A 24,161-nucleotide genomic window follows, 5' to 3' on the forward strand; every position below is an offset into this window, starting at 1 on the left:
CGCAAACGGAAATTTTCCGATAAAAAAAGCAATTTTCAAAATGTATCTAGTACTACCATTTTTGACCAAATTACATAATTTAGGTATCAAAAATTCCAGGACAAAAACTTGCCCATTCATTTTTAATGAGAAAAAATAAATTCAAGACGTATCTAGTCCTACAATTTTTGACCAAATCACACAATTTGGGCATCAAAAATTCCAGGACGGTGAGGGGCATAAAAGTTATGCACAGAATTTGGAAAACATTTACGGTTCCCTGGAAATTTGCCAAAAACTTGCCCATTCATTTTGAATGGGGAAAAAAAGAGACGTTTCAAAGTGTATCCACTCCTTCAATTTTTGACCAAATCACACAATTTGGGCATGAAAAATTCCGGGAGGGCGAGCGGAATAAAAGTGACAGAGAAAGATTTTTTTTTTAAATGTACGGTTTCGCGGATATTTGACAAAAAGTAGCCCATTCATTTTTAATGGGGAAAAAAAGCAATTTTCAAAAGGTATCTAGTTACATTTCTTCTTCATATTGTGACACCAAACTGCACCCAGTCAATTTTTCTATGCAGGTTATCAGTGAAACATCTTTGAGAACGTTTCCTGATCATTTCAGGAATTGTTTTTATTCTTGTAACTAAGCACATTTCAGAGTTTTTATTTTGTCTGCTATTGTTGTGTTGGACTTGCTTGTGTTGATGTTTTGTAGATTGCGACGTTTGGTGTCGTTGGAACACAAGTTGTGTTTTAGAGGCAAACTTTCCAATTGGAGATGATGCGTTTATCCACTGGATGTATCAATCAAAGGGTGGAATCGCCGTTCATTCATTCTATGATAAGGACGACCAGCTGGCCGAACAGAACGAGCGCTTCAGGGGCAGAACCTCGCTCTTCAAGCAGAAAATCAAAGAGGGGAACACATCTCTGTTGTTGAAGAATGTTGCCGTTGGAGATGAAGGAGAGTACTGGTGCACCGTAGCAAACCGCCAGGGCCTCAAAGAGTCCTTCATCCAACTCCATGTTGAAAGTGAGCCCTATGATCTTTCTTATTTAATGCAGGATTTACACACTGTTCTCTCCTTTTGTTTGTTATCCAGCTCCAGTCAGGACAATCCAGATCCAAAAAGTTGACAATCAACTTATCTGCAGCTCAGAAGGAATCTATCCTGAACCTGAACTCCACTGGTCCACCGAGCCTACGCTACCCCATGCCCTTAGCACCAAAGTCTACATCCACCAGGAGTGGCAGACACAGCTGTACGGCATAAAAGGCTCACTCGAAATCCCGGGTGACAGCGAGGCTGATGTGAAATACATCTGCGACATCCGCAGCTCCAGAAGCAGCAAGAGAGCCACGTGGAGGAAATCATGTGAGATTGAAATTGCGACCATTTGTAAACACACGCGCATAAGTTAACAAACAGAAATGCAGCGTTATTTTAGTTGCGTCTTTTGTTCTCAATACTATGGGTGTGACAATTAGAGATGGGAATCTTTGGGCACCTAACGATTCGATTACGATTCAGAGGCTACGATTCGATTATACATCGATTATTGATGACACCCCCCCACCCCCCCCCCCCGCTATTAGCTGCTTTTAATGTTTTGTACATTTGTTACAAAAACTGTAGAAAAAAAAAAGAAAAAAAAAAGCCTCGCAGGCTTAAATAAACAACTATTTCAGTATCAACAGTTAAAAACTAGTGCTGTCAAACGATTAAAAAAATTAATCTAGTTAATCATATGTCAACTGAGTGATTAATCATGATTAATCACATTTCCCTCGGGATGAATAAAGCTGCTCTTCAGGAAAAAAAAATTAGGAAAATACTATAATTGACTTAAAATTTGTTTTAAGTAGGGCTGTCAAAATTAGCGCGTTAACGCGCGGTAATTAATTTTTTTAATTAATCACGTTAAAATATTTGACGCAATTAATGCACATGTCCCGCACTGTCCCATGTCAGACAGTATTCTGCCTTTTGGTAAGTTTTACAGCAAGGTTGTTTGTGCTGTCTAACAGCGAACTCTTGCGGTCGCTTTGCGACATGGTTTTTTGCTTTCTTGCCAGTTCAATATGGCTGCATGACGTCTCGGGCTGACGCCTACGTTGTAATCTTGTGCTTATATGATCCTTGGACAAGATTTGTCCGTAAGTATGGTTGTTGTAAAGAATGTACATATTATTTTAGTAAGCGAAATGTTATATTTTTTGTATGAGACGCTTTTTGTTTATGTTTAGTGAACCTGTATAGCGTGCTAAGCTAACGTTGTTGCTAATGCAATGCTTGTGTACTTTTTTTTTTGTAGTTTCACTACGGTCTAAAGAGAACAATGGTTTGAGGCCATTTTATTAATAAATCAGATGAAAAAGGAAGAAGTCTGATTATTAAGGCGTCGTTCACTAGCTGTCTAGCTTTGGAAAAAGTAGACGCTTCGGAGTGAGGATAGCATAGACAGATTTAAAGGACAGTAGAGTGAAATGCCCACTACAGTCCTTATATACCGTATGTTGAATGTATATATCCATCTTGTGTCTTATCTTTCCATTTCAACAATTTATTTTACAGAATATATATATAATTTACAGAAAAAAATATGGCATATTTTATAGATGGTTTGAATTGCGATTAATTGCGATTAATTACGATTAATTAATTTTTAAGCTGTAATTAACTCGATTAAAAATGTTAATCGTTTGACAGCCCTAGTTTTAAGATGAAATGTATGATGTGTGAATGAATTAATACTTGACCAAATAGAGTTTTAAAATTTTATTTAACAACTCAGCTTGTATAAAATAAAAAATAAAATAAATTGTCTGTATTATACAGCAAAGAGCTTTAACAGATTAAAGTGCCTCAGACTAACAATGTAGCTCAAGTACCGTTTGGCATATTACCCAAAATTAACTAACAATTTAAAGAGCAGACAAGCACAATACAGTAACAATAGCTAGTGTTTCAAAACATGTGTAAACAACTTGTCTGTTAAATTGAACATTTCACAGAAATAAATGCAGCATTTGCATTTTTACACTAAATGGCCTGAAAGCTGTGTGAGGTGTGAGATATAAAAAAATAAACTATATTTTCACACACTTAACTGAAAAACATTACACTAAACTGTGTGTCAAGGTGTTTAGAAACACTGCTTAAGTTACCCAGTCATACTCTATATTTTTTTAACCAACTGCTCAGGCAAACTAGCTTGTTGACATTTTCAGATAACAGAGCAAACCTTTTCTTTTGAACAATGAGCCCTGTCAAAGAAAACAGTCTCTCGCAAGGAACGGTTTTGGCAGGTGTGACCAGATACTTTTTTTCAGGGTCCCCCGCAGCAATTAACATCAGCAAAGAGCGAGAGAGACCGGTTGCTACGGTAGCAGTGCAGCTGTGCATTAGCGTTAGCGCCTAGCTTGAAGGCAGCTTTTGAGGAAGGAGCTGGCTTGACAACAGTCATAAAAAAATAAAATGGGTTGAGGATAAGCCTGACAATGCTCGGTTTTCTCTCTGCTCCAATGCTCCTGCGCATGCGGGCCAGTTTGTTCAGCGCATCTCGGACTGCGAATTAGAGCACATGTGTGATACTTGAACAGGCTCAATGGACAAAGGCAGTCTGAACGGGTACGCCAAAAAAACAGATATGAAAAAAAATCTGAATTGTGCATTAGGACCTGCGGTATGAACCTAGCCTTAGTTAGCTAGATAGTTATGAAGTAGATTAATTTGTTGATAAATAATAATATAAAGAGTCATGAAAGACACACACACAAAATACTATATTGACATAATACTTACAGTACACGTATCAGCGCTTTTTACATACCTAGTCTGTGTGGTCCACGGTAAATTTATTGCTGACAGCCAAAGTTGATAAGAACGAAAGATTCCCATTGGATGCCATAGAAAATGCATGTGGGTAATTTTTGACCCACTTGTGGAAGCTTTGGGTAGTAATAAAAAAATGACAATTTCTTCAAATGTATAAAAGTAGAGATGTCCCGATTGATTGGCATCCCGATCTATCGGGTCCAATGATGTAATTTTCAAAGTATCGGAATCGGCAAAAAATATCGGACGTGCCTTTTTTTGTTATAAATTTTTTTTTCTATTAAATCGTTTCCTAATTGTATTTAACATTACAGACATAATATGTTACACTCATCCAGAGTCTTTAGTTCAGGCTTAAGGTAGGGTTATCAAATTTATCGCGTTAACGGCGGTAATTAATTTTTAAAAAATTTATAACGTTAAAATATTTAACGCAATTAACGCATGCGCTGCACGACCCACTCACGCATTGTCCCGTTCAATCTATAATGGCGCCATTTTACCTATATATACAGCTAAAAGACAGCGTTAAATGAGTAAAGTGAATTTTGGCAGCCTTTGGAGCCTTTTTTTAATTGGCTAAAGCCTAACAAGCCCTCTCCCACTGATTAGAAATATCGTGGGACGCAATGTGGGGAAGAAAGGTAGTAGTTGACCCTGTTATTTCCCAACGCAGAGAAGATATATCAATTGGTACCGCTACGCACAGTCATGGTTGCACTTCCCATCATGCATTTGGGGAGAACAGTTAAATGGCTACAGTATCATTTACTGAAAGCTCAACAAATACACTAGATGGCAATATTTAGTCACAATATACAAAGTCACATTTATCCTTTAAGAATTACAAGTCTTTCTATCGTGGATCCCTCTCACAGAAAGAATGTTAATAATGTAAATGCCATCTTGAGGATTTATTGTCATGATAAACAAATACAGTACTTATGTACTGTATGTTGAATGTATATATTCGTCCGAGTTTTATTCATTTTTTTCTTAATGCATTGCCAAAATGTATATGATCGAGAAAAATTATCGGGAATGATTGGAATTGAATCGGGAGCAAAAAAAAAAAGCAATCGGATCGGGAAATATCGGGATCGGCAGATACTCAAATTAAAACGATCGGGGGCAAAAAAACATAATCGGAACAACCCTATAAAAAAGTAATCGAAAATTTGAATGGCCTTATATCAAAAACATGTTTTTTGAGGAATACCTGGAATATGAATTAATAACATTTTTTCATTCCGAAGATATTTGAAGAAAACAACCTCACCTGGTCATTTTTGACCCACTTATGCATCTAAGGGTTAAATAAACCACGTAGGACTACCAGCTGTTAATGCACCATGATCTGTTTAAAAATGAAATTTCAAAACAATCTCCACACGCGCACCATTCCTGAGTAAGCAATAATTAAGATTAATTCTGGCTTCAATCTGATTTGCTTGTGTATGTTTCGCAGATCGCGATGTTTGGTGTCGTTGGAATACGAGCTGCCTTTTGGAGGCAAGCTTTCCTATTGGCGATGATGTAATTATCCACTGGACCCATCAATCAAAGGGGGGAGCCGCCGTTCATTCATTTTACAAAAACAATGATAAGCTAACCAACCAGACAGAGTGCTTCAGGGGCAGAACCTCACTTTTCAAGGAGAAGATCAAAGAGGGAAACGCATCTCTGCTGTTGAAGAATGTTGTTGTTGGAGATGAAGGGATGTACAGGTGCTCCATGGAAGCCCAGTCAAACTACAGAGACTCCTTCATCCAAGTTCATGTTGAATGTAAAGCTAAATATCTATCTAAGTTGACTGGTCATCTCCCTGTCCAGAATTTAGACTTGTTAGTCTTAGACGTGTTTCCGTATGTTTGTTACTCAGCTCCAGTCACTACAATCCAGATAACAAAAATTGGCAAGCAACTGATGTGCACCTCAAAAGGAATCTTCCCTGAGCCCCAACTCCGCTGGTTCACCGAGCCTGCGCTGGAGCAGACACTGACCAACGTCAGCACCATCCACCAGGAGATGTGGACAAAACTTTACAGCATCAACAGCTCCATCGACCTAATGGGTGACATGGAATACATCTGCGAGATAAGCTGCTTCAAGAGCAGCAAGAGAATCACGTGGAAGGAGACAAGAAAAATGTTCTACTCGTCACACCTTGGAGCTGACCCATGTATGATTATTAATGTCAGTCAGATTTGCGTTGTCTATGATCAAGCTCGTCCAGACAGAAACAGTCCAATGCTTTTTAGCTCAAGCTAGCACTGCTCACCATAGTTTTGAAAGCCCAATGACGACCTCTTAGGAAATTTCCTTTGTAATGTAAATTTCCATCTTCATTTTCAGATTATTCCAGAAAAGTGGGCATTGGATCGGGCGTACTGGCAATAATAATAATATTCGTAGTTGTGCCGCTTATTGTCTACTATGCTGAAAAGAAACTTCAGTGCTGCCACCGTGTTCAGAGGACAACCCAAGGTAAGGGAGTCCTTTTGGACATTTTGAAGGAACAGGTAAACGAAAAGAACATATACAAAATGTTATACTGAATAATATTTCATGTTTGAATGGCTGTCTAGAGAGGACGAGTGAAGATCAACCGGAGAACGTTCCTCTGCGTGAAGGAGTGAATCCTATTCTATACACAACATCGGGACATGGCCCGGACTGGTTGCCACCAGGGCACACGTAGACAAACAAGCGTTAACACTGTGACTTATGCCTTTCCCAGAGTACATGATTTTTTTTTTGGTCTTGTCGTCGCAATGTATCTTGGAATGGACGAGTTGTTACACTACAAGATCAAAGCCTGCCAGATCATCGTGTACTGAGCGCAGAGCACAATCCAACATCTGACGTCGTTGGGAGGCGGGACAAGCAGCTGTCAAGCAGTAATGGCAGGGAAGCACTTTCTATAATACAGTGACGGTCATCTGCTCTCAGATCAACACAAAAAAAGAAAAAACGGTTTGAATGTTTTTTTGTCTACGCCGTTTGGAAAACCACAAGTGTGTGTGGTTTGCAGGCAACCCTGCCGGTGAAAAACAAGAGCGAGAGAGCACGGGCAAGAGGAAGCACATGCCAGTTGCAAAGATACACTATTGGTCAATATTTATCAACCAACAGTAGGAATAGTGTTACTACTATGGGGCATGACAAGCAGAATTCTGACTTGACTTCCTGCTACATGGCCATGAGGCGTCCGAGACAGTCGGCATAGGTGGATCTACTATTCAGGCGAAGTAGGCGATCGCCTTAGGCCCCCAACCAGTAGGGGGCCTCCAACCAGTAGGTTGCCCCAACGAGCAAGGGCTTGGGCCACCGGAGCCAGCAGTACCTCCAACTATTCGTCCTGTATAATTATGTCAGCACACCAAACAAACAAATAACAAAACAAAAAAGAAAGACATTTGAATGCTGCATTTATATTATCTCTCCCCCGACACACGCACTACAATGGACTGTTCCACAACGACGGACTGAGTATCAGTCGCTTAGCTTCATTTAGTGCCATTTAGCTTCGCTTAGCTCCGTTTAGCATCGCTTAGTTCTGCCTAGCTGTTCATTAGCTTCACTTAGCTCTCCCGCGTTTTTCACGCCACTAAGCTCGCTATTTCTACAGCTCACTTGCTACTTTGCACGTCAGCTATCGTTTATTTCGAACACATGAGCGAACTTGCTCTCCATGAGAGCCAAAGTGCAGTGAGGGAGAAGTTGAAAACAGGCCTCTAATGCCTCTTAACTTTCTTCTTCTTCTTCTTCACACCGAACATAAAATACACGACAGCACACCCTGTGGCGAAACAATGCAGTACAGTTCCAATCAGTCATACAATAACACTCAACAGCTGGTTAACAGCATTTGCTAATGAAAATAAAATCAAATCTATTAGTGACACCCCAAGCAATGACGAAGAATGTTTTTTTTACGGAGTGTAAAGCTTTCGGTTAGCAGTTTAGCAAACGTACCTCCGGTGAACATTTCAAAATAAAAGCACGTCCTGTTCATCATATAAATAACGATTTCTGGAGTTAATCCCACATACTTCAGAATTAATATCATAACATGTTGAGTAAATACTACAGAATACAGATTCTACACTAAGAATAGCTTTCAAATGACACTCTTTATGACAAATATAATTGCAATGAATAATTATTGTGATTGTTATACTACTATTATATATAGCAGGATACTATAATAATGCTAGAATTTTTTCTAAGAATGGTTTTGAATTATGTTGGAAAGGCAAAGTCAGTGTTCTGAATCTGTTTACTTTCCATTCTTTTGCACTAGTAAATGCTATCAGCATTTAACCTCATTGTTTATTTGTGATTAATTATTGTAATTTACATTATTATTTGTACTTTAATAAAGAATTTAAGTGTTCCAAAATAGTTTTGTCAATTAATAAGCGTCAACAAAAATTTCATTGCTAAGTTAGTAAAAAAAAGAAAATTATTAGATTAGTCGACTAATCGTAAAACTAGTCTGCTGACTAATCAAGAGAATATTTGTCGTTTAGGACAGCCCTAGTGTACCGGAACATATTTCCTCCACACCCTTCTCACCTTTTTAACCCCTGACCCATGAAGAGGGCCCCTGAATATGTTCGCCTTAGGCCCCAAAATTACCAAATCCGCCACAGACAGTCGGTAGGTATGTGTCTCTACACTCTGTGTCGTGACACCCCCACTTCAAAATGTATGCCACAACAGTCAACGATACTCCACGACGTGCCTGTCGGGCTAGAATCGAATGAATGAGTCAGGCATAATGTGCACTTGTGTGTGGGATGAACCACTAGTACCACTTAGAGCTGTGCAAAGATGGTTGATTTGAAAAAACCTCATGCTGCCTTCCAACCAAAAGTAGGAAATGGATCCTGCTTTTATTTAATTTTAAATATTTTAAAAAAATAAAAACGTTTTTTGTTCAAATGTGTCGTGTACGTTCATACAACTTGTTATCTACTTCAAGGAAAATCACTATTTGTTTTTACTTGCTTCAAAACTGTCTTCCTACATTTTACAAATGAATGGACATTGCATTTGTTCAAGTATGATAAAAACCTCTTACAACCCACAAAGGTCAACAAAAAATCAATACATTTTGAAAAGAGAAGACGAAAGTTTGCTAGTGTGAGCATTCAAGTAAAACCGGTCTGTCCTTTCATAGTGTAATAATCACTGGGCAAAACTTTTTATGATGTGGGTGGAGCAGTGTTGTCATGGATTACTTTAAAAAGTAATTTAATTACTGATTACACCTCAAAAAAGTAATCTAGTTACTTTACTGATTACTTTATTATCAAAGTAACTAAGTTACTTTAAAAGTAACTTATCAGTTACTTTTTACCAATTTTTCTGCTTTTGCTGCCTCAACATCAAAATAACAGACAAACGTCATCGCGTGTAATTGAGTTTTTCACATAAGGCTTAATTTTGAGTTAGCGAGGGTTTAGTCGATGGAGTTGATTACAACCACCATTGACTCGCCCTAGCTTAGCCATTCCGGAGCTCTAAAACTAACAAAGAACTGACAAACTGCACGAAATTTGTTTAAATCAACTCCAACGACTAATTAAACCCCGCTAACTCCAAGATTAAGCCTAATGTAAAAAATTCTGAACTTCCCCTTTGAAATAAAGACCTAGCCGTTAAAATGTTGTCTATAAAAGTTGTAAAGCAATAAAACAAACAACAAAAATTAATGAAATGAACAAAAATCCTACAACGTAAAGTTGTCATAATGGGTCAAAATCATTTGCTTCGCCAAAACTACACCAGAGGAGGCAAGATGGATATTTAGAGTTTCTTTAAACCTAAGCTTTCAAACGCTACCAACAACTTCAACAGTTGATTGAACTCGAACAGTGTCAAGATGTGTATATCTCAATAATCGTCTTCAAGAGCAGTATCAGGATTAATCAAATCGAATCGTGACCTCATGATACAAATCATATCAGCATATATGAGGCAATACACACTCCTTGTGCTCTGTAAAATGAAACGACTACATAGTGTTTTCTTTTTTTTTTTTTTTTTTTTTTTAAACAGATTGTGAGGTTTGGTGTCGTTGCAATTAGAGCTGCGTTGTTGAGGCTAACTTCCCCATCGGAGATGTTGTACAAATCTACTGGTTTCATTATTCACTAATAGAAGGCATGGTTCAATCATTCTACCATGAGGCCGACCAGCCGACAAACCAGAACAAGCACTTTCTGGGCAGAACGTCTCTGTTGAAGGAGAACATCAAAAAAGGGAATGCATCACTGCTGTTAAAGAATATTGTCGTTGGAGATGAAGGAGGGTACAGGTGTATAGTAACACATGACATGGAAAAAACAGAGTTCATCTTCAAACTCCATGTAGAAGATGAGCCTAATATTTCTTCGCAGTGTATCCCTCTGCAGAATTTAGATTTTTTTCCGTGAGTTTGTTACTCAGCTCCAGTCACGACAATCCAGATCCAAAAAGGTGGGGAGCAACTGATCTGCAGCCCAGAGGGAATCTTCCCTGAACCCCAAATCCGCTGGTCCAAAGAACATGCTCTGGCGCAAGCACTAAGCAACATTAGCAGCATTCGCCAGGAGATGCAAACGGAACTTTACAGCATCAACAGCACACTTAACCTCACGGGTGACATGGATTACATCTGTGACATCAGCAGCTTGAACAGCAGCAGGAGAATGGTGTGGCAGGAAATAAGTGAGAATTAAACCTGGACACAACGTAGAGCTGCTAGTTTCTATCATTATCAATGAAGCATAGCCTATACGGTGCTTTAATTCCGAAAATATGACGGCAAATGTCAAAACGCTATGTAAAAAATAATAATAATACAAAGCTGCCACACATGCATTTCATCTCCCTGAAGAAAACAATCTATCGACATCCGATTTACGTACACAAGTGTTAACAAGAAATAATAAAGGGCTTGAGTAGCGTCATCCATTTCCACCGATATTTAGTATTTATTTTATTCCACGGAAAGCATGGAGGTTTCCCCAGCTGCTGCAGTTATCAGTCTGACGATGACGGGTCACGTCAATGTGAAAATCAGTTTTTGTATGTGTTATAGAAATAACTGACCAAAACAGTTTTCTTTTCATTTCAGTAGTTTTGGCCTCCTCCCCCCCAAAATGAAAAAATAAATAAATAAATAAATAAATAAAATTTCTGGCTCCGTGGCGACCTTCACGTCGGGGAGTTCCGGCAAGAAATTCTAACCACTTTCACCCCTGGTGTGGTGGTAATACTGGTATTAGTAGCTAGTGTGGTAATGGCCGTTATGTCTGAAAAAAGAAAAGGCAGTTCGTCCATGATGATATGGAGCCAGGCCAAGGCAAGGGAATCATATCAGTCAGTCTAAAGGTGAGAAGAGTAAACTTTGAGCTTGATGTTAAGAACACATACCAAATTGTGTACAGTACTATAAAACAATTAATGTTTGATTGGGGTTAGCACGTCTGCCTCACAGTTCTGAGATCAAGGGTTCAATCCCGGGCTTCGGCCTTCCTGTGTGGAATTTGCATGTTCTCCCCGTGCCTGCGTGGGTTTCCTCCGGGAACTCCGGTTTCCTCCCACATCCCAAAAACATGCATGGTAGGCTGATTGAACACTCTAAATTGTCCGTAGGTATGAGTGTGTGCGTGAATGGTTGTATGTCTCCTTGTGCCCTGCGATTGGCTGGCAACCAGTTCGGGGTGTCCCCTGCCTACTGCCCATAGTTAGCTGGGATAGGCTCCAGCACCTCTGCGACCCTCGTGAGGAAAAGCGGCATGGAAAATGAATGAATGAATGAATGTTTGATTGGATGCTGTCACTAGAAAGGAAAGAAAAAATGCATTCAGGAGAGATGGCCAGCAACTGATAAGATGTGGTCATTCCTATGAGCGAAGCACCTCTTAGAAGACCATTCCAAAGAACAGGAAAAACGCAAGGACGGAAGGTGACTTTTGGGCCAAAGACTGGATAAAGAATGGACTGGTCGCCAATCAGTCGCTGGACACAGACAACTAAGCACTCAAAATTTGACCAATTTATAGTGTTCCATGACACAAACATTAATGTTTTGAATTTTGGGACTGAACGTCCACTCAAGTGCTGCTGTAGCGTTCATGCTAACCCTGTTCACTCTTGTTACTTTACTCTTGAGTTACTGTCACAAAAATATTAACAGGTAATTTTTTTGAACACAGGTCAATTATTTTCATAAATCATGAGATTCAAATGTAACTACGGTTCTATGAATGCCATATGACCACCAGAGGCCTTCTGCTGGTCAGCAGGGATGAAATAGAAATTGTTCTGTTTCATATCAATTCGTGTATGGGTTAACTTGGAGTGGTGACCACTTGGAAAATCACAAAAAAATGTAAACCATCACTTTCCTTTGCACAAAGCTTCGTAATCCTTGTAACTGTGATGATATAATGTCTGTAAACCAAAATGATCCCTTATTAGTAAATGAACATATTGGTTTAAGATAATTGGTTGATTACAGGAGCGGGTTAAAATAAGTACTTTACTTCATCCCACTCGTTTCATACATAAATGTAGACAGATTCCATATGACTTATATAATCTGTATATTTATATTATTTACTTTTAATTTGTTGAATATTTATTTTGTGGACTTATGTTCATATTTTTGAGTATACGGTTTGAGTGATGTCACTTGCACTTTATTTGGCATGTAGAGAAGGAAGCGAAACTGTTACCAATGAATCGACCTTTGTAATCATTTTAGTGCAATAAAATCCTTATATACAGTCGAGATCGACAAGCTGCAATAAAAAAAGATCTGTTGTCTATTGGCTTGCATGAAGAAATCAAGGTTTATCAAGGTGCTGCTAACTACCAGTTGCTCATTAAGTGCCCATGAGACTCAAGACTGCAGAGTGGACAAGTGGGATTTATGTGGGGGCCGGGGGGTGAATTGAGAAGCTCAAACACAGAGTATTTTTCGACCTCTTTGTAAACTTTTGCATCCGGTGTGAATCGATCACAAGACGGTGAGGACAAAGATGAGGTCAGCAGTGGGCATGGTGGCCGCTATCTTCTTGTGCCATTGGACCACTGGAGGTAAAGGACCTTGACGACTCTTTCTTTTCTCTTCTGTGGCGGGAATTAAAGTTCAAATAACTTGTTCTGAAGCTGACTTTTGAGGTTTCTGTAATTGTTTTGAGGATTTATGTATCGGACGAGATTTTAATTTCGTTTCCTATATTGTAAACTGTTTCCAATTCCCGACTTTGTCAAACATTTTCAATATCATCATAAAACTAAAAAGTAAAATGTCATTCACGGTTGGGATCCAGAAACTGCTAATTATGACTTGCGACAGGTGCTCGAAATGTCAGCAAATTTAAAATGTATAACATTTAGCAAAAACTGCACACTGTAGACATGAAATTTGTTTATCTTCATTAAAGGGTAACAGATTGCAACACTGTAGACCACTCTGCCAATGATAATTTTATCACTTTTTTTACCTATATGGCAGTCACGATACAAAAGTTCACAATACGGTTCTTGACCCACGATTGGATACACAAAACGATATTTTCAAATGGGAAAAATATTTTACTTAAATTACACTACTAACATTTAATGGAACAAAAAAAATTGAAAATATAACACGAATACATGAAATAAATATAAAACAATTCTATACCATCCTTCTCCCCAAATAATAATAACAATAATCCTTTGGTCAGGGTTTGTACGAAAAAACTTGTTTTGCTGATTTAAAACAACATTTTGTTTTCCTCTTTTTTAAAGACAATGATGAATAAATGAACCTCTGTCCCTGAAAATGTTTCCCAAAAAAACCTGCATTAATTATGGAGCACAGCTTTGTAGGTTTAATGAATAATTATACAGTATATGAATTTTTTTCCCTTTTTTTTTTTTTTTAAAACCCTTAGATGCACAAGTTACTGGGCCCTACACTCTTCCATAAGTGGGTCAAAAATGACCCATATTAGAATCAATGTGTTTTTATGCCATTTTGGTGAAGAATAATCACTTGTATATTAATTGGTATGATATTTAGGGCCACACAAGAATGATTGCATTCTTGAAATATCTTTATGATTCAATTAACATTTTTTGAGAAAAAAAAAACAGAACAGAACAGCAATAGACTTAATCCTTCCTTGTATTTTATCATCAATGATGAAGAGCTCCCATGCATCTTTTTGGTGAGACAGCGGTGCTAAGCCCTTGTGGAGGCACTGACCGATTTCTGAGGATATTGTGGCTCTGTGGTGGGAGGTAATTCTCTCTAGTAAGAGCCCTACCAACTCATTCTGTTGGCCATGATTTGGACACTTTCTTCTTCAGAGGACACATAAGTGGAATCTTATGAGTCAGATTGATCCTGTTCAGTTGGATTTTCAGGTGGACAACTGGCACTGCCACCTGGCCAATAGTTTGGGTCCTCATCATCAGAAATTTCGGACACTTGAGTCCAACTCCGTCACCGCCTCTCCATCATCCAACATCTGTAGGACCATTTCAGCTGTAAATCTAGCACAAATCCGATTTTTTCGTGTTTTTCTGACTCGACTGAACGGGAAAAGTCGCATAAAAGCGGACCATTTTCAAATTCGATCCAGGTCGCTTTCGTATGTGGTTAAAATCCCATCCGGGCCAAATTTTTCCAGAATGTGGCTGCGGTCCGAACGGTCAAGTCCCCCAAATTGGAATTCATGCAGCAATTAACATCAGCAAAGAGCGAGAGAAACAGGGTGCTACGGTAGCGGTGCAGCTGTGCATCAGCGTTAGCGCCTAGCTTGAACACTGCATTTGGGGAAGGAGCGGGCTTGACAACAGTTGGTTTTCTCTCTGCTCCAATGCTTCTGCGCATGCGGGCCAGTTTGCTTAGCGCATCTCGGACTGCGAATTAAAGCGCATGTGTGGTACTTGACAGGCTCAATGGACAAAGGCAGTCTGAATGGGTGCGCCAAAAAAAATGTCAAAAAATCGGAATTGTGCATTAGGACCTGCGGTATGAACCTAGCCTTAGTTAGCTAGCTAGTTATGAAGTAGGTTAATTTGTTGATAAATAATAATAAAGAGTCATGAAAGACACACACACAAAATACTATATGGACATAATACTTACAGTACACGTATCAGCTCTTGCTGTGTAAAATAATCTTCTTAAGGATGTCACTTTTTACATACCTAGTCTATGTGGTCCACGGTAAATTTATTCCTGACAGCAAAAGTTGATAAGAATGAAAGATTCCCATTGGATTCCATAGAAAATGAATGTGGGTCATTTTTGACCCACTTGTGGAAGCTTGGAGTAGTAATACAAAAATGACAATTTCTTCAAATTTATAAAAAGTTCATCAAAAATTTGAATGGCATTATATCAAAAACATGTTTTTTGAGGAATAACTGGAATATGAATTGATAACAATTTTTTATTCCGAAGATATTTCAAGAAAATAACCTCGCCGGGTCATTTTTGACCCACTTATGCATCTAAGGCAGGGGTCCCCAAACTTTTTCCTGTGAGGGCCACATAACCCTTCTCTTCTCTGATGAGGGGCCGGGGTCAGTTTGTAACAGAAAAAGTGTGACGATTGCAGGAGTGCCTAAATGTAAAAATGTATTGTTTTTCAGAAAGCCACAATCAAATAACCCTTTCTGGATTCTTCACGGAACCAAAGTAAATAAAATAAAAATGATATAATATAATATAGTATAATATAATATAATATAATTAGGGCTGTCAAACGATTAAAATTTTTAAGCGAGTTAATCACAGCTTAAAAATTAATCGTAATTAATCGCAATTCAAACATCTCTAAAATATGCCTTATTTTTCTGTAAATTATTGTTGGAATGGAAAGATAAGACACAAGACGGATATATACATTCAACATACTGTACATAAGTACTGTATTTGTTTATTATAACAATAAATCAACAAGATGGCATTAACATTAATATTCTGTCAAAGCAATCCCTGGATAGAAAGACTTGTAGTTCTTAAAAGATAGATTTTAGTACAAATTATAGAAATTTTATGTTAAAACCCCTCTTAATGTTTTCGTTTTAATAAAATTGGTAAAATTTTCAATCAAAAAAATTAACTAGTAGCTCACCATTGTTGATGTCAAGAATTACACAATGCTCATGGTGCATAAAATCAGTCGCACCCAAGCGCCAGCAGAGGGAGACAAAAAACACAAGTAACAAGTGGACATGACACTGCTGTCATTTTAATCTGTTTGAGCGGGGCATATGCGTTATTTGCGTCAAATATTTTAACGTGATTAATGAAAAAAATTAATTACCGCCCGTTAACGCGATAACTTTGACAGCCCTTAATATAATATAATATAATATAATATAATATAATATAATATAATATAATATAATATAATATAATATAATATAATATAATATAATATAATATAATATAATATAATATAATATAATCAGGGGTGCACATAATTTTTTTGCCCAGGTTCTCAGAGGAGGACCTGGAGATGTGACTTGGTCCTCATTGAGCTTGAGAGCCGACCCACCTGATGCGATAAATTTATGACAAGCTTTACTTAGAGCCAATTAACTTTGATTAATTATATTAACAGTTAATGCTTGATTAACATCAACTGGCACAACAAAATTGCCATTACTTTGAAGTGAAATGTAAAGAAATAAACATAAAAGCACCAATTCAAAATAAAGGGCATTATGCGGCTCCCACATTAACTCCAAGCCTTTTTAAAAGTGGGATGTCCTCCTCATAAGACCTCATTGAACGTGCATGTTTAGCTTTGTAAAATGCGAGCAAAAACACGTTTGTCAGTGCATGTCGCTGTTCATTACCTTTATTCCGCCCTATTCCGCCACATGTCCATAGGGCGAGTGGGGTCCTGTTTGACATCGATAGTTTGCTTAATTGCCACATGCTCTCTGTTTTTTTCGTGCTTTTCAAAGTTTGGATGGCTGAAATTCTTTGACCCTACATAAAATGCGTTGCTCTAATCGGCGACATTGGGATTCTCATGGCACATTTTGTACCGCATTTCCGTGCGAGCATCATTCGCTTCTAGCCATGGTACCTCCTGTAGCCACTTTTCAGCAAAAGTCCTTTTTTTCGGTAGCCCCGGTGACGTCTCTGTCGTCTGTCTGTCTTTTGACGGGGGTGGGGGAACACGGAAGTAATTACTCAGTGTGGCCTGCCTCATCGACATTTTGAGAAGTTATTTTCTCGTGTCCGCCGCAAATAGAGTGGTCAGCCATCGGTACGCAAAAGCGTATGGAAGCCGTTGAGGGCCAGCGCGTTTGTCTACGTCCAGTACGCATGTGCGGACCACTTATGTGCACCCCTGAATATAATATAATATAATATAATATAATATAATATAATATAATATAATATAATATAATATAATATAATATAATATAATATCATGTAATATAATATAATATCATATAATAATACTGTATTAATTAAATAGATAATAACCAAATAACCATTGCTCAGTTCTTCACAGAAAAAAGCCAGGACATAAATAACTCTATTGAAAAAAAAAAAAAAAAAAAAAAAAAAAATTTTTTTTTTTTTTTTTAATACAATTTTTTTTTTTTTTTTTGTTCAGGGGGCCGGACCAAATGTGGCTGCGGGCCGTATCCGGCCCGCGGGCCGTAGTTTGGGGACCCCTGATCTAAGGGTTAAAGTAAGGTCAGGCTTTCAGTAGTAAATTGTTTCGATAGGACTCCACTGCCGCAATAATGTTACTTTGGGACATTCTTATTGTGAAACAGGATGTAGCGTGCAAAGAACATCGTATACTTTGCCTTGACCAATGAAATGGCACTGACAAACACAGACAGACAATGGAGAATTTTTTAATTCATATAATTAGCAATTTACTTAATTTTGACAATGTGAGAGCAATTGAATTTTTTTCAAATGTAAAATAAAGTGAAATCTGCCTTTCTTGCCATCTGTGTGAGCGGACACATTTTTCACTGCTTAAAACATTAAAAGAGACAGCAGATTGTTTCTACCTGCTTGAAGTCACTTACAGGAGGGGGTGCTGAAGATTTTATTTTGTTTTTCTCATCCAAAAAGAGCCGTTTCGGTCAAAATTTGTCATGCTTGCGCTTTTTTTTTTTGCACAATGAAAGTACACACGCGTGCTAGAAAGTTGACGTACTACTACTGGGCTACTACAAAGACAGCGTTTTATTTCACCTAAGGTGTGTGTTGGAGTTTTTGTTTTGGAAATGGAAGCGCCCGTGCAAATCTGCGCAGTGAGACGGAGCAATGACACACACATCTGGGCATTACTATAAACTATCATAGCCATCTTAATTTTTAACTACGAATTGAATTTTAGAAAATTTTGCTGTTCTTAAAAATCACTAATTGGTTTTTGCGGCATGTTAACGCTTCCTCTGTCAAGAATTAAATTTTCCGTTCCAATAGCACCTTATCTAATGTGACCTGATAGCAAGCAAGGTGTCAGGTGGTGTTATTAACAAAAAAACAAAACAAACAAAAAAAAAACTTTTTCATCATATATACTTTTACCCCAAAAATAAACATGCTGTTATAAATGCCAGATTGTTTGCATGTTGTCTGGTTTTGGAGCGCCTTGTTGGTGAGTTACCTTTTGTTATTTGTTCTGGTTAGGCATAATTTTGGCCACCAAAAGCTAAGACCTACGTTTGAGACGAAATGTTCAAGTCTCCAAGTCACACCAGCCCAGTGCTATTTTACATACGCTATTGTTTCAATATGTTTTATTTATTGATTTATTTTTAACCCCCCCAAAAAAAAAAATCTACCAAAACACTTTTTTTTCCTACTCAACGCCAGAAGGTGCACATAATAATATTCAGGTACACCATATGCTATAAAAGCCACAGTATAAAATAATCTGTATCAATTGCATTTTTTTTTTCATTATGTGACATCAAGCTACGCCTATCCCGTTTTTCTACGCTGATTATTAGGGAAACACCTTTGAGAATGTTTTTTGATCATTATTGGAATGTTTTTATTCTTGTAACTAAGCACATTTCAAGGTTTTTATTTAGTCTGCTAGTATTGTCACTTCTTTCTTTGGGTTTGTTCTGTCAAACTGTCACGAATAGAGAAAAAAAAAACACATTTTTAAGCATTATATTAGCAATTATTGCTCTATGACATCAGCGCCATCTTCTAAAGTCTGAATATAATTTATCTCTAGCTTCAATACATCTTGCTTGTGTTGGTGTTTTGCAGATCACGATGTTTGGTGTCGTTGGAACACGAGCTGCGTTTTAGAGGCAGGCTTTCCGATCGGAGATGACGTAGTAATCCACTGGCTGCATCTGTCAGTGCCAGAAGTCTACGTTCATTCATTCTACCATGAGGCCGACCAGTTTGCGTATCAGAACAAGCAGTTCATGGGCAGGACATCGCTGTTCAAGAAGAAGATCAAACAGGGGAACGCATCTCTGCTCTTGAAGAATGTTATTGTTGAAGATGAAGGAAGGTACAAGTGCTACGTAGGAACCCACACGGATGCCACAGAGTCCTTCATTCAACTCCATGTTGAAGGTGAGCCCAATGATTTATCTTATTTGGTCCAAAATTTAGACAATCGTCTCTCATTTTGTTTGTGATCCAGCTCCAGTCACTACAATCCAGATCCAAAAAGTTGACAAACAACTTATCTGCAGCTCAGAACGAATCTTTCCTAAACCTGAACTCCGCTGGTCCACCAAGCCTGCACTGCCCCATGCCCTCAACACCAAATTCCAAATCAACCAGGAGTGGCAGACACAACTTTACGACATAAAAGGCTCGCTCGACATCGCGGATGACAGCGATTCTTATGTGGAATACGTCTGCGACATCCGCAGCTCTAGAAGCAGCAAGAGAGACACGTGGAAGAAACCATGTGAGTTTGAAATTGCAACCATTTGTAAACTCATGCACATAGGTTATCAAACTCAAATGCTGTGTTATAAAGGTTCGTCCTCTCAGGTTTTTCTTCGCAGTCTTTACAGTCAGTCTGTTCATGAGAGAGAAATTGGTTTGATAACTGGTTTAATTTTCAACGCACCAACATATCACATATTGCTTTTTTTCAAAAGAAATAAAGTACACTTCAGATTATTTATTTGCATCTCAGTGTTGTCACTTGAATCCTTTTGTGTCTCCTGTAAAGATGTAATCACCACCTAATCAAGAGTTAAAAAGCCGCCATTTTCAAAATGCAAAACAGGACTTCCTGCCATTAATGGACCATGATCGGTTTGAAAATTAAGTGTCACAATAAACTCAACACAATGGAGCCATTCAATTCAGAGAGACTACAACAGCTATAAGGAAGTAATAGTTTTTTTATAATAGAATAAAAAAGAATAGCCCTTTATTGTCATTATATAGTTGTACAATAGAATTTTTCAATTCTGGCTTTAATACAAATTGCTTGTGTTGATGTTTTACAGATCCCGAAGTTTGGTGTCGCTGGAATACGAGCTGCGTTTTAGAGGCAAACTTTCCCATAGGAAGTGACGTAGTTGTCCACTGGCTACAGCTATCAACAGAGGATGTCCAAGTTCATTCATTCTACAATAAGGCTGATCAGCTGGCCCTCCAGAACGAGCGCTTTAAGGGCAGAACGTCGCTCGTCAAGGAGAACATCAACAAAGGGAATGCATCTCTGCTTTTAGACAATGTTGTGGTTGCAGATGAAGGGACGTATAGGTGCTTTGTAGGAACTCTCACGCACACAACTGAGTCTTTCCTCCAACTATATATTGAAGGTAAGCCTTAGGACTTTTCTTTGTTGATTGGTTTCTCCCAGTCCAGCATTTAGACTTTGTTCTTTCTGTGTGTTTGTTACTCAGCTCCAGTCACTTCAATACAGATCCAAAACGTTGGCAATCAACTTATCTGCAATTCAGAAGGGATCTTCCCTCAACCTGAACTCAGCTGGTCCACCAAGCCTGTGCTGGCGCAGGCACTGAGCAACATCAGCAGTATCCACCAGGAGACACGGACGAAACTTTACAGCATCAACGGCTCGCTCGACATCGCAAGTGATGTCGAGGGTGACGTGGAATACATTTGCCAAATCCGAAGCTCGAGAAGCAGCAAGAGAGTCACATGGAGAAAGTCGGGTGAGATTTAAATTGTGATCATTTGTAAACTCAGAAACCCAAGTTCTACATTTTTTTAAAGTCATTAATACTGGACCCTTATGCCTGTAAGCAGAGAGCACGCCTAGTCATGATCTGATGGGAAATATCAGTCATAAATGTACATGTTCATCTTCATTTGCAGGTCAACTTAAAGTGGTCTGGATGATTGTATTGGGAGTGCTGATAGCACTGATACTGATGGCAGCAGTCTTCTGTTTTATCCATAAGCACAAACGTTGGCACTACCGTGGCGATCAGAGGCCAAGCCAAGGTGAGGAAGCCAATCAGACATTTTCAAATTAAGAGCACATAAAAATACTGGCATTGTCATGGTAGGAAGTACATAAAAACTAAACCCTGAGCTTGATGAAAAGAATACATACAAAATGTTGTTTTGTAAAATATTTCATGTCTGATCAGATATGTTTAATCTTTGGTCTACTAGCGTCATCAGGAAGAAGAAAGAGAAGAAAAGTGCATGACCATGAGATGGGAAGTGAAGAACAAGAGAACATTCCAATGCGGGAAGGAGTGATGCCTTCTATGGAAGGCTCGAAATGAGCAGGAAGAAAAGTCACAGGGTACTTTCTGTAGTGTTCTGCATTGGGGCACACGGGTTGAAACAATTGTGTGGTAGCCAGTCTGTCACCAGTCAGTTTCACAGTTAATAACACCGTTAAGAGTATAACGGCGTTCTGTGTGATTTTTTACAGAAGTGAGCAATCCAACAAATTACTTTTCCCATCTTTACAATGCCGTTACCGTTACTGAGGATATGAAGGTGCACGTTACTACAATTTGGTTGAATCAAGCGTAAGTTGTATGATTTTGTCACACATCTGCTTGCCTGCTCTGGAGAGAGCAGAGCTGGAGGGGGGATAAGGGGCTGGGATGGTGACAGCGTTGCAAACGCGATGATCATAGTTGGCTCAGAGTGTTAGCATAGCATTCGCGTTTTCGTTACCATTACCATTTAGCGTGGCTAGCGTCATCTTGAAACTCTCGGCCAACTTTTTTTTTTTTCATACAGTTCGTGGCGACCAGGCGGGTACAATTAATTGAAAATAATGTAGGCTACCATTTTCCTGCTGAGTGTGCATTATCATCACCAAGTTGAAGTCCTTGTACACGCTAAAATATAATTTTTTTTTATTTACCAAAAATAGTCACTCTCCCTAAACTTTTCCCAAATGACGTATCAATGAACCTTGTGTTTTGTTTTTTTTTTTTTTAATCAAAACAACTAGCGCAAAAACATGAGAGGCAAAAGATTCAGAGCCTTACCTGCGTATTGAAAAAATATATTTATATTAGGGGTGTGACGGTGAACACAAGTCACGGTTCAGTACGCACCTCGGTACAGGGGGTCACGGTTCTGTGCGGGTTCAGTACAACAGGAAAAACAAAAAGGCTTTCTTCTCACAGTTTGTATACCGTTACACTCATATATAGGGGAACTTAAACCTGAACTCAGCTGGTCCACCGAGCCTGTCCTGGCGCTGGCACTATGCAACATCAGCAGCATCCACCAGGAGACACGGACTGACAAGTGATGCCGAGGCTGACGTGGAATACATCTGCCATATCCACAGATCGAGAAGCAGCAAGAGAGTCACATGGAGAAAGTCAAGTGAGATTCCAAACTGACCATTTGTAAACTCAGAAACCTAAGTTGTCCTTTTTTTTTTTAAAGTCATTAATACTAGCCCCTTATGCCCGTAAGCAGAGAGCAGGCCTAGTCATGATCTGATGGGAAATAGCTGTCATAAATGTCCTTGTTCTTCTTCATTTGCAGGTCAACATCAAGTGTTCGGCATTGTATTTGGCGTTGTGATCAGTTATGGCAGTCTTCTGTTTTATCCACAAACGTTGGCACTAATGTTTCGATCAGAATTCAAGCAAGGTGAGGAAGCCAATCAGACATTTCCAAGTTAAGAAGCGCACATAAAAAGCTTACATTTTCGTGTTAAGAAGCACATAAAAACTGAATGAAAAGAATACATACATACATACATTTGTATTGTAAAATATTTCATGGTAAAATAAATAATGTTTGAACAACTATATTTAATTTTTGGTCATCGTCAGGAGGAAGAAAGAGAAGAAAAATGCATGACCAAGAGATGGGAAGTGAAGAACAAGAGAAGAACATTCTTCTGAGGGAAGGAGTGATGCTTTCTATTGAAGAATGTTGCAAAGGGCAAGAAGAACACAAGACCAGTAGTTCACTTTCGGAAAAAGTCACATTTTGTGCTGTTCTGCACTGGGGCACATGTACAGTATCCAAACAATTGGGTGGTAGTCAGTCAGTCACCAGTCAGTCGCAGAGCACACACATAGATGGACAAGCGCTCACAAAGCTACCAAAGAGTCTTCCATGACACTGTCATGCCATTTTTGAAGACTGTAAGGAAAAATCCACCCAAAAATGCGCACAAACACAGACCAAGGATCAGTTCCAAACTTCTTCAGCACCCTGAACAGAGGCAGAAGTTTAGCTGCTCAAACACCATGCTGCCTGTAACTGTACAAAAAAATAATTGCAGAGCACATAAAGCACTTACGATGTGACGATAGAGTCTTCCATGACAATATCATCTTTTCATTCATCATCATTATTTAGCTCTCTGAACAAAGGCGGAAGTTTAGCCACTCAAGCACTATGCTACCTGGAGCTGTACAAAAATGATCAAATACCGTAGTCTTTCTTTCAACCAAAGTGGAAGTCAGAGCTATGCATTTTTAAACGACAGTCAGATTCATAATGATAATATGGGAGGCATTACAAATAGTATTGGGAAAATCGTCTGTTCGGCTCTTCCACGGTGTTCCTGGTTGGCAATCTAACTGGATTTCTTGTTTCTATTGATCATATGACAACTGACAAAAGGAGCAAGAAAAATACTTTGATAAATGCTTTGATAATTGCGGCAGAGCATCACCTGGGACAAAATACAGCGTCTGATGATGTACAACATAGAGTACAACAAAGCATTAAGTGATAATTTACGATCGGGAGTTTGTCTGATTAAATTTTGGCCCTGATATAATATAATATATGGAATGAACATTTACAGGTAGTACCCGGGTTATGAATGAGTTCTGTTCCCACGCTGGCGACCAAATTTCCGAGTGAGTCGGTAT

The 24,161-nt window shown here is 38.6% G+C and overlaps 2 protein-coding genes across 2 annotated transcripts; both read left to right on the forward strand.

Annotated features, from left to right (window-relative positions):
* Nucleotides 1-506: 506 nt before the first annotated feature.
* On the forward strand, nucleotides 507-8,689 carry LOC130908801 (butyrophilin-like protein 2). Its single transcript, XM_057824606.1, has 6 exons — nucleotides 507-1,021; nucleotides 1,092-1,364; nucleotides 5,296-5,613; nucleotides 5,710-6,009; nucleotides 6,183-6,314; nucleotides 6,416-8,689. Exons 1-6 carry the CDS (start codon nucleotides 787-789, stop codon nucleotides 6,526-6,528), a joined length of 1,371 nt encoding a protein of 456 aa, XP_057680589.1. The 5' UTR covers nucleotides 507-786; the 3' UTR covers nucleotides 6,529-8,689.
* A 1,314-nt stretch (nucleotides 8,690-10,003) lies between these two features.
* On the forward strand, nucleotides 10,004-20,055 carry LOC130909030 (butyrophilin-like protein 2). The gene is made up of 6 exons (XM_057825076.1): nucleotides 10,004-10,238; nucleotides 10,287-10,531; nucleotides 14,247-14,352; nucleotides 19,108-19,425; nucleotides 19,496-19,768; nucleotides 20,039-20,055. The coding sequence occupies exons 1-6, from the start codon at nucleotides 10,004-10,006 to the stop codon at nucleotides 20,053-20,055; spliced, it is 1,194 nt and encodes a 397-aa protein (XP_057681059.1).
* The last annotated feature ends 4,106 nt before the right edge of the window (nucleotides 20,056-24,161 follow it).

The sequence above is a fragment of the Corythoichthys intestinalis genome, chromosome 20 (genome assembly GCF_030265065.1).
Source record: "Corythoichthys intestinalis isolate RoL2023-P3 chromosome 20, ASM3026506v1, whole genome shotgun sequence".
Taxonomy (NCBI): Eukaryota; Metazoa; Chordata; class Actinopteri; order Syngnathiformes; family Syngnathidae; genus Corythoichthys; species Corythoichthys intestinalis.

Bases quoted from the DNA above. Each gene is read 5' to 3' on its own strand.
- LOC130908801 (XM_057824606.1), top strand. From the start codon at position 787: ATGTATCAATCAAAGGGTGGAATCGCCGTTCATTCATTCTATGATAAG. The intron at 1,022-1,091 runs GTGAGCCCTATG...TTTGTTATCCAG, and splicing joins CATCCAACTCCATGTTGAAA to CTCCAGTCAGGACAATCCAG. The intron at 5,614-5,709 runs GTAAAGCTAAAT...TTTGTTACTCAG, and splicing joins CATCCAAGTTCATGTTGAAT to CTCCAGTCACTACAATCCAG.
- LOC130909030 (XM_057825076.1), top strand. From the start codon at position 10,004: ATGGTTCAATCATTCTACCATGAGGCCGACCAGCCGACAAACCAGAAC. The intron at 10,239-10,286 runs GTATCCCTCTGC...TTTGTTACTCAG, and splicing joins GCCTAATATTTCTTCGCAGT to CTCCAGTCACGACAATCCAG. The intron at 19,426-19,495 runs GTGAGCCCAATG...TTTGTGATCCAG, and splicing joins CATTCAACTCCATGTTGAAG to CTCCAGTCACTACAATCCAG.